Below are 10,033 nucleotides of genomic sequence, written 5' to 3'. Positions count from 1 at the left end.
TATACATTCTAAGAGTATTACTATTTGTGAAACTCAAAATGCTGCAATTCTTAATAAAAGTGCTGTTATTTTATGGAATCAATTTCAAATTCTAATAAAAGATTTAAGAGGAATTTCTATTCAAATAAGTAAATTACACTCTATCCAACCAGTTCAAATAAAAGAATCAAAAATATTTCAACAAATTCTTTTAGCAAAACAACAAGAAGAAAAATATAAAAAAATAAAACAAAATGAAAAGAATAAATTTATTGAATTACCAAGTGCATCTCAAATTGATATATCTGTTTTAAATGCACTTCCAAATGATGTTAAAAATGAACTTATTCAACATTATTCAAAATATTATAACATTTATAATAATCCAAAAATTTCATTTGCTAATGATGAAATTATTATAGAAAAATTAGATGAAAGAATTGAAGAAATTGAATTATTCGAAATAGAAAATACTAAAGAGTTAATTAATATTTTAATCACTTATTTAAAATCAAGAAAAGAAATTAATTTCTTTCATATTGAAATAATACTACAATATCTTAAAGTATTATTAAAACATCAATGTTATAAAGAATTTCAAATAATTATTAAAACAGTTTTATTATCATTAGAACATCCTCGTTTCAATGACTTTAAAGAAATCTTAGAACATTATGCAGAAAAAATGTATAATGACTCATTCTCAAAATTTTTACACTCATTTTCTCATCAATAAATTAAATATTTTTCATTCTTTAAATACAAATATTTATAACTATATCCCCTTCTTTATAATTATGACTTCTTTTCTTAAAATCTTTAATAATTATTAATTAAATCATATTTGAATTGAATTAAATTCTTTATTCTTTTAATTTTTTTAAATTGATTTCTTTTTTTTTTATATCAGAAAAATATAAGGAAATTTTCTATTGAAAATTCTATAAGAGAAAGAAATGAACTAAAAATTTACTTCACATTCTAAATGGATCAAAACATCTTGTGTACTTACATGAATGACTTGTCAAAAGAAATAAAAGATAAAGACATACTTTCTACTATAAAATCAATTAAAAGTTGTTTACTAACAATAAAACCATTATCAGATACTTTACAACAACTGTTTCAAATATTACTTCCTCAAATCATTCGTTTTAAGTTGACACCTAAACTTACAAATGTTTTATTACCAATTATTGATCCATTATTTCTTTCAAATCAAACTATGAGATTATTCTTATCTTCTATTTTCACTTCTTTTCTACCTCAACCAATTCAATCAATTCTTAATTGTTGTAGAATAGTTTTTTTAACATCAAAATTTCAAATAGAAAATACGTATCACTGTAAAGCTATTCATTTTATTATTGATGCTCATGTTTTATCTTCATATTATCAAACTAACTCATCACAATTTTATCCTTTACGTCTTGTCCGTGATTACATTGCTACATTAATTATTGAATCACATTCTCCATCAGTTACTTCTCCTTTATTACAAAGTTCTCCATCAATTTCTCCAATACTTGCTCCATCACCATCACCAGCAATAAATTCTAGTTTAGATATAAATCAACTTATTTCTTTCTCATCACCAAATTCAACTCTGTCTTCAAATCCTCATTACTCAAATACTCCTTCTCTTCAACCTTCATTTCTTATCCAACAAAAGTATCCTTCAAGAAGTCATACTTCTTGGAGTACTCTAAACATTTCACCTACACCAGTAAAGAATGAAAACGATTCATTAAAACAAAGTAGACAACAAGCTGTATTACTTGAACTACTTCAGTGTGCATCAACTAATTGGTTTAATCAACCATCATTTTCTAAAACAGATTTTAAGAAGGATTATATTCTTTTAGAAGAAAAAGGAGGTAAAGGTAATATAAAATGCCAAGAAATTTCAATGGAAATGATACACTCTCTTCTATCTGTATGTCTTCCCAATGTATTAAATAACGCTATTAGACATCAATTACTTCAGATGTTTTCAACCACTTGTTTTATTGGAGGGAGTATTAGTGGTCTTGCTGTTCAAATATTAAATCAATTAATTATTCGACATGGAAGTCATATGAAGAGTGAATGTAGAACAATTATTAACAATTATATTAATGAAACAAATAATCCAAACAATAGTATCGTTGCAATTAAATCATTAGTATCATTATCATCTTCAAGTAATGCAATGTATTGTATTTATACAATCTTTGACAGAGATTCTTTAGGGGGTTCAGTATTTAAATCAATTGTTAATTGTTTTCTTAATGGATTTAAAAATGATATCATTAAAAAGTATTGTTCTCAAGGTATCGTTCAATGTATCCGTTCATTTGCACCTTCCCCACCTTTAGAAGTACAACCATCAGTATTATTATCTTCAGCTAAAATGATAGAAGAAGCAATTAAAGAAAAATGTCCAACACAAAAACCATTAGTAGTTGGTAATTATTTACATAAAGATTCCACATTAGATAAGAATGGAATTGGATATTATTTAACAAGACATGAAGATGCACTAAATGGCTATTTTTCTATTCTTGATCTTTCTCGATATGATTTTTATGATGCATTATCTATTTCATTGAATGGATTTATATTACCAAATGATAATAAATCAACAACTGAATTTATTAAAGCATTTACTGAAATATATCATGTTACAACAAGTTATTCGTTTGATACAGTAAAAAAATTATGTATGTTACTTCTTCAATTTTCAAGGGATATTTCTGACACTCCTATAATTTCTAATTTTCAAAAATTTAAGGAACTTTCAATAAAAATGAATATCAAAGTACCAACAACAGATTTAATGCAATTATATGATCAATTAGAAGAAACTCCGTTGTTTAAAGAAAATACACAACCACCAACTGAAGATCAATTTGATATGTTTCATAGATGTTTTTCTTTAATTCTCTCAGCTTTACAACAATTATTTATTAATGAATTAGATCCATTTTCTTCAGCACATGCTTTACTTTATTTCTCATCGTTATGCAAAGAAAAAGAAGAATTAAATCAATTGCTATCATTAGTATCTAATTGGCCTTTACAAAAATCTATATCTAGTAATTATCAATCAACATCATTAAAATTACTTCTACAATTTTGTTATTCTTATGGAAGTTCATTTAATGAAGCATGGCAATATCCAATTAAATTATTTGTTCATTTAATAAATATTCAAACTGATCGTATTACTTCTATTCCAAAACACTTTCGATTTAATAGATATATTCCATACAAAACATTTGATTTAACTAATACAACTTCTTATCAGTCAATTGTTTGTCCTGACGATAAGTTATTCTCAGCAGTAATTCATGGAACTTCATTATCACCATCTGGGTTATTATCATATATTAATCAATTGTTAAAAGTGGCATTTGAAATGACAAATTCACAAACACCATCCATCTCTTTATTAAATATGTTACTTTCAGTTATTCATTTTAATATTTATCGTATATTTTATATTTATAATTCATTATCAACAACTTTATTTCCAATATTAAATAGTATATCACTTCATCCACAATCAAAAGTTGCTCAAGTTGCATTGGAAATACTTAATTCAATTTATGATTTATTAATACAAAGAGAAGAATTAGAAAATTTCAATATTACAGAAACATATTATGAAATGTTATTAATTACCATTAGTGATTCTCCTCTTTTATCTGTTCGACAATTAGTTCTTTCATATGTAAAAAAATGTTCTGATTGGAAACATATTTTTCAGATAATATCAACAGCAGCCGAAGATATAGAAATGACTATTGTTAATAAAGGATTTGAGAAATTAGTTGAATATGAAGAATATAAAGATAAATATTTTGATTCATATTTTCCATATTATATAAATGCTTTATCTAAATTTTCTATATGTCCAAATGATAAAGCAGCTAATTACGCAGTTGAAAAATTAGCAAATATTGCTGAAAATGTTAAAGAACTTAAGGTATTAAATAATGATGTAATTAATATTTGGATGCCATGCATTAAAGCACTTGCTAAATCAATGCTCAATACAAACGTTGAAATATCAACAAAAGTTATACAAATTATTTATGAAAAATTACTTACACAACCTACATTAACTGATGATATCAAAATAAGAGCATTACAAATTATTATGAGTTCTACACTAAGTATTGATGAAACATCAAAAGATTGGGTAGCTATCATTGGGATATCGATTGCATTTAGATCATTAGAAACATCAAAATTATATCCATTATTATTACCTGACGTTATTAATTTAATAACACTTTTAATTTTAACGACAAATGAAGCTCTTCAAAAAACTGGTCTTTTTATTTTAAATGAAATTATTCCAAAACTTGTTTCTGAACCTTCATTATTTGTTATTCATTTTACTGATTTAGTAGAATATTTCTATGACCAAATTACAACCTCATTATTATCAATAACAAATATCACTCCATCTTTTACTGATCCTATTCAACCACCAATATTATCAATATGTTCTCAATGTAATAAATCATTACCTGCTTGTGAAATGATTCAATGTGCTCTTTGTGGAATTCCAATATGTTCAGCTCAATGTTTAAAAATACATTCACAACAACCACATAATTTTACTGCACACCAAATTATTAGACATATGTATATTCCAAAACAAAACGATTTAACCAAATCACTTTCAGCGCTAAATGAAATATTATCAATTACAAAAAGTAATATTGAAAAATGCCCAACTCTTCTTATTCCTTTATTATATCAACATATTGAAAGATATTTATCACTAAGACTTCTTTTAACTTCACCAAAAAAACAAATAGATAATATTTTAAAATCATTTGCAACAATATGTATTTCACTTATTATTAAATCAGAACATTATTCTCCTTTTATATTAAAATTATTTGAATTTAAAAATATTGATATTATTAAAATTTTATTATATCATTTAAAAAATAGTAATAATCCAAAAATATTTATTACTAATCAAAATATTCAACTTGTATTATGCGAATTAATTAACATTGACGATATGGAAATTCGTAAAGACGTTAAACAAATATTAGCTATTTTATAAAACTATGTATAATCGATTTATTGTTAACCACAGATTTTTTTTTATTGTTTCAAATTTAATTTAATTAATAACAATTCAGAATTACTCAGCACTACTAACTACCTCTTCTTCTAACTCTTTCATTTGAATTGGAATATCAGCACTTTCAGAACAATCAACATGTTCTTCAAAAAGAAGAGTATATACCACTTGTCGTTGTTTTGCACCAAAAAATGAACCTTGAATTTCATCATCGATTGCATTAGAATGTTTAACTTCTTCATTTAAACGATGAAATTGACGAAGTAATAACCCATATACCATTTCTCTGAATTTCTGAAATTCATCAATCATTTGTACGTAAATTGGAGAATAAATTTGACCATGTAAAAGACAAAGTCTTACAAGTACCATTAATTGTTCAACAACTCTTTTTTGTGCATGACATGCGTCATATACAATTGAAGTTGGATCTCTAGAGGTATTAATTCTATAAAATATAATTAATTTTTGAATAAAATTTTCTATACGAATAAAAAGTTCTTTTAAAGGATTAAATAATTGAACATCACGTTGTTTAATCTGAAATTGATTTACCTATTTATTAATTATTTTTATTTAATATAAAACATTAATTTAAATAATAATAACAAACAAATTTACTAAAAACATTTGGATGAAGATATGAAGCAGATAATAAATGTAAAAATTTACTAAACACCATTAAGAAATCTTTTGAGTGCATTTCAATAAAATCACTATAATTTGTTTTTAATCTATAAATTCCTTCTTTAATAATTTTAGATAAACCATCTTTATAAATGCAATATATACACGGATTTTCAACAGTTATTCCACTCTCATCCCTAATAACAAAATTATCATTTTCCATACTACATTGATAAATAAGAAAATAATCATTATTACTATTGATTGGATTTTCTTTAATAACTATAGAAACAATGTTCCACATTGATAAAACAGTTTTAGAATAATCCCAATATTTTTCTGTACGATATGTTGGTTCAAAACTTAATACTTCTGCTCTTTCAATATATGATTCTAACCCACTATTAAAATTAATAAATTGACATCTAAGAAATTCTTTTGAATGTTCATCCGTAATTAATCCTTGTATTAATCCAATAAAATTAATTACTTTTGTTTTAAATATAGTTATTAAGTCTTTTAATCCTTCTAATGAAACAGTATCACATGCCATTCTAATATTATAGAGTAGATTTGGTACTTCATGAAATAATGGTTTTAACTGATTCATTATATCTTCTTTAGGTATTGTTGTATTTATTGGAATAGACTCTAAACTCAAACCATTTAACCATTTTCTAAATTCATCTAATTCTACAACCCATTTATCTTCATCTGCTTCAATAATACATTCTAAATAATGTGATATTGATTTTCTAAGTTCATCTATACTTTCTTCTATTGATTTCTTTTTCATATACAGATGATATAATAAATTTTGATAACAATTTAATGTTTGAAGACAGTTAACATAAATTGAAGTACGTAATGCTGTTGGTGGAATTAACAAAATAAAGTTAACTGAAAAATGAATAGCCACTTGAAACATTCTTGTCATTTTTCTAATGTTGCAATAATTAGGGAGAAGAGTTGTAGAATCTCTCCATGTAGCTTGATTTATAACAAATGAAAGAATCGATTCAAGAATTTCTTTAACTAATGATATATATTGATTGATGTTAAACATTCTCCTATTAGGACAGTCAGGTACAACAAAGTCTTTATAAAATTTCATATCTAATAATGTCTGTAATACCATTTGATAATTATTTAAAACAGAATTTAATTGTTCTTTATAATTTTCATTAAATTCATTTGGAGTAATTAGTGTACCAATTTCATTAAAATTAGATTTTGAACATTGCTGCATATCAGTAATAAGAATTGGAACTTTTCCTTCAATTTGAATTCTCTTACAACAAAGAGATAACATATCAACTGAAACTATAAGAGAGTACTCAACATTAACTTCAGATATTGCTGATTTTACTGTAGGACATATTGTATTTGGGACTGTGATTTCAAGTGAAATAGGTTGATTAATTCTAATATGATCATCATGTTTTCTATTTTGTGAGACTCTTTGTTTGATTAAATGATACGATAACGTTGAAAAATAAATAATAAATTAACAAACGTAATAACAGCCATTTCACCAGTACTTCTATTTGTAAATGTTCTTACTAACGACATCAGTAACGGTAGTTGAACATCTTTTTCTGCTGACCCTTCTAACAAATAATTAACACGAAGATTTTGTCCAAGAGAATATATATCTCTTTCAAGATTAACAGACAGAGAATACCCTTCAGCAGAAAATTCATGTCGTTTAGTAAAATATGATAACCCACTAAGATGTGGATAAAGCATATCAACAATAATATGTTCTTCTAATTTTTTTTGACTAAAAAATGAAGTGGTTTTTGCTTTAACAACGGTTGCAATGAATCGGTGTTCTATTGATACACAATCATTTTTGATTGTTGGAGGTAAATCAATAGGAACAGAAATATGAAAGGGAAATTCATCTCCATCTTTTATAATAAATGGTTCACTTGATGATTTAATAACAACAGTATGTTGATGAATCGTTTTTTCTATTTTTTCATTTTCTTCTAAAACAACTTCGACGCAAACATATGCAATTGTAGTAGTAACAACCATCAAATTATGTTTAGTTTCAACTATAAATTTCCCATCTACCATTTGACCAAGAAGGAATTGATGAGAAGGAAAAACGAATTTGATGGTAGGTGGCATTCAAGTAACAAAAGAGTAAATTAAACTTTTAAGTTAAAATTTAAATTTAAAGAAGGGGTTTGTTTCTTAATAGAAATTAGTCAAAAAAAATTAAAATTTCCTTTTTTGTCAATTCCCTTTCTTAATACTTTTTTCAATCACTTACTAAAACTAAGATAACTAACTTAATGGTATCTCTTATTTATAATAATCATTTTTCAACCTTTCACTATAAATAATCTTCTTTTTAATCAAAATAATAATTGATAAAATCAAATGATATTTACAAAACATATCTGTTAAAATTCAAATTACATTTGCAATTATCCATCTCTCCACTGATATCCACAATCAAAATTAGCACATTTATAAAAGGTTGTCATTGGTTCATCAGCTGATCGGATTTGAATTTGCATGAAATAAGCAGAGTTATATCCACACTTTTCACAAATAACTAAATAATAAGTATTGATAATTGATTGTACACCAATAATTGATATAACAAACTTTCAGTTTTTTGAGCATTTTTCCATTGTTCTTCACCTAACACAGCATCAATTTGTTTTCTTTTTAGTTCTGACTCATATACAATTTTTTTATTAAATGTAAATTTATAAGGACAAGTACTGCATTTAAAATATAATTCAGTTCCTCGTTCAACAACCAATAAATTACCACAATTAGCACAGAAGAATGTCATGAAATGATATATTTTAAAACTAAGAAATAAGAAAAAGGGTTTTTATTTATTTTTTTAACTTCAACTTTGAAATATATTAAAAAAAAATAAAAAACCATTTAAAATAAATAACAAAAAAAAATCAATCACTTTTTAGAATAAAAGCTTTTCAATTTCATCTTTCATTGTTTCAACAGATGGTGCTGATTTTCCTTTATCATTAATAATTGCAACCGCAATAACATCTCTTGAAACACCACATGCTCTTCCAAGAGCTGCTTTTGATCCTACAAATACATAAGGAACATTTTTATCTTCACAAAGAATTGGAAGATGTAAAACAATTTCAATTGGTTTAGTATCAGCAGCTATAATAATAATATCTGCCTTTCCTCTGTTAAGTGCTTTTGTTGCTTCATTTGCTCCTTTCTTAACAAACCCATTTTGTTGAGCTTGTTGAACAAATTCAATTAATTTGTTTTGAAGTTCTTTCTCTGCAAGTGGAAAAATTTTAGAATTACAATCAGCCTATTCATATAAACATTAATTCATTAGAAAGAAAAGGGGGTTAGAAGAAAAACAAAACTGTTACAAACCATTGGATCACTAGTTTCCTTCACCAAGTGATTTTACAAAGTTATTATTTACCCTTTTTATTTTTTTTAATAGTAAATTAATAATTTATATTATTAATAATTTATTATTATTATTCTATTGTAATAAATAATTTAATTTATTATTTTATTTATTAATCTTGAAAAAATTTGTTTTAAACATCATTTATATCTTTAATAGTTTTATTCTTAATTGTTTTATGACAGATTACGTTTCTCTTACTTTTGTTAACAATGACTTTCCACCAGGTGCAGAGTTTCAAAAAAAAAAATTTACACCACCAAAGTCTTATACATGGACTGATGTTAAACAAGAATTAGAATCAGCTTATTGTATTGAAAAATCTTGTATTCATCTTTTTTGTGAAAATCAAGAATTAGACAATCATAAGACAGTAAGTAGATATGATAAAAAAGAAATTGGTTTAAGAATTGATACAAAACAAAACGATGAAGGAGATACTATTGTATTGTATGTTATTTCTTTACTTGACTCATCAATTAAATATTCAGTTACTTGTAAAAAAATGGATGTAATAGGTAAGGTTAAAGAATCGGTTATGCAACGTGGAGTATTGGTACAACCTAAACAATATATTGCATTATATTATATGAATGAAAAAAATGAGCCAACTGAATTATCTGATTTAGACATTATTCAGTCATTACAAATGCATTCATTTCAACCACTTTATTATTTAGTTACAGAGTATAATGAGATAACTGCTAAATTAATTGGAAAAGGAGAAATAACAATTAAACTTAAATGTGAAAAACAAGTCATTGAAACTACAGTTTCACAACAAACAACATTTATTCAATTAAAAGAAAAAACAGCAGAATTATTTAAATATGACATTAATAACTTTAATATAATTTTTGCAGGAGCTGAAGTAAATGATGAAGATACATTATTCAAAAAGA

General features: G+C 24.9%; 6 protein-coding genes across 6 annotated transcripts in view, besides 12 other annotated features; 3 read left to right on the top strand and 3 right to left on the bottom strand.

Moving 5' to 3' along the window:
- Positions 1-715, top strand: part of EDI_058260 (DNA polymerase IV, putative) — a gene marked incomplete at both ends in the record, with an annotated part of 2,236 nt that extends 1,521 nt beyond the window's left edge. Inside the window, one exon of the mRNA XM_001739742.1 lies at positions 14-715. Within this exon, the coding sequence (XP_001739794.1) occupies positions 14-715 (702 nt within the window). The remainder of the gene's footprint in view (positions 1-13) is intronic.
- Positions 196-247: a microsatellite.
- Positions 711-754: a sequence feature (AT_rich).
- A 35-nt stretch (positions 755-789) lies between these two features.
- Positions 790-886: a sequence feature (AT_rich).
- Positions 887-964: 78 nt separating this feature from the next.
- Positions 965-5,050, top strand: EDI_058250 (uncharacterized protein; the record flags this gene model as incomplete). The annotated part of the gene is made up of 1 exon (XM_001739741.1): positions 965-5,050. The coding sequence occupies one exon, from the start codon at positions 965-967 to the stop codon at positions 5,048-5,050; it is 4,086 nt and encodes a 1,361-aa protein (XP_001739793.1).
- Positions 3,438-3,473: a sequence feature (AT_rich).
- Positions 4,861-4,955: a sequence feature (AT_rich).
- Positions 5,051-5,083: 33 nt separating the features above from the next.
- Positions 5,084-5,121: a sequence feature (AT_rich).
- Positions 5,122-5,131: 10 nt separating this feature from the next.
- EDI_058240 (uncharacterized protein) lies at positions 5,132-7,741 on the bottom strand (the record flags this gene model as incomplete). Its single annotated transcript, XM_001739740.1, has 3 exons — positions 5,132-5,626; positions 5,685-7,143; positions 7,215-7,741. 3 exons carry the CDS (start codon positions 7,739-7,741, stop codon positions 5,132-5,134), a joined length of 2,481 nt encoding a protein of 826 aa, XP_001739792.1.
- Positions 5,512-5,553: a sequence feature (AT_rich).
- Positions 5,628-5,679: a sequence feature (AT_rich).
- Positions 7,742-7,853: 112 nt separating the features above from the next.
- Positions 7,854-7,888: a sequence feature (AT_rich).
- Positions 7,889-8,139: 251 nt separating this feature from the next.
- EDI_058230 (DNA-directed RNA polymerase III subunit RPC10, putative) lies at positions 8,140-8,516 on the bottom strand (the record flags this gene model as incomplete). Its single annotated transcript, XM_001739739.1, has 2 exons — positions 8,140-8,270; positions 8,324-8,516. The coding sequence occupies 2 exons, from the start codon at positions 8,514-8,516 to the stop codon at positions 8,140-8,142; spliced, it is 324 nt and encodes a 107-aa protein (XP_001739791.1).
- Positions 8,406-8,433: a sequence feature (AT_rich).
- Positions 8,517-8,555: 39 nt separating the features above from the next.
- Positions 8,556-8,638: a sequence feature (AT_rich).
- A 10-nt stretch (positions 8,639-8,648) lies between these two features.
- On the bottom strand, positions 8,649-9,094 carry EDI_058220 (ribosomal protein l7ae, putative; the record flags this gene model as incomplete). The annotated part of the gene is made up of 2 exons (XM_001739738.1): positions 8,649-9,023; positions 9,092-9,094. 2 exons carry the CDS (start codon positions 9,092-9,094, stop codon positions 8,649-8,651), a joined length of 378 nt encoding a protein of 125 aa, XP_001739790.1.
- Positions 9,095-9,132: 38 nt separating this feature from the next.
- Positions 9,133-9,246: a microsatellite.
- Positions 9,247-9,309: 63 nt separating this feature from the next.
- Positions 9,310-10,033, top strand: part of EDI_058110 (uncharacterized protein) — a gene marked incomplete at both ends in the record, with an annotated part of 852 nt that continues 128 nt past the window's right edge. The window contains one exon of the mRNA XM_001733433.1: positions 9,310-10,033. This exon is cut by the window's right edge and continues 128 nt beyond it. Within this exon, the coding sequence (XP_001733485.1) occupies positions 9,310-10,033 (724 nt within the window).

This window comes from Entamoeba dispar, genomic scaffold (genome assembly GCF_000209125.1).
Source record: "Entamoeba dispar SAW760 scf_1105229462373 genomic scaffold, whole genome shotgun sequence".
Lineage (NCBI taxonomy): Eukaryota > Evosea > Mastigamoebida > Endamoebidae > Entamoeba > Entamoeba dispar.
The sequence above is the reverse complement of the archived record's forward strand: the minus strand, read 5'-3'. Positions and strand labels throughout refer to the sequence as shown.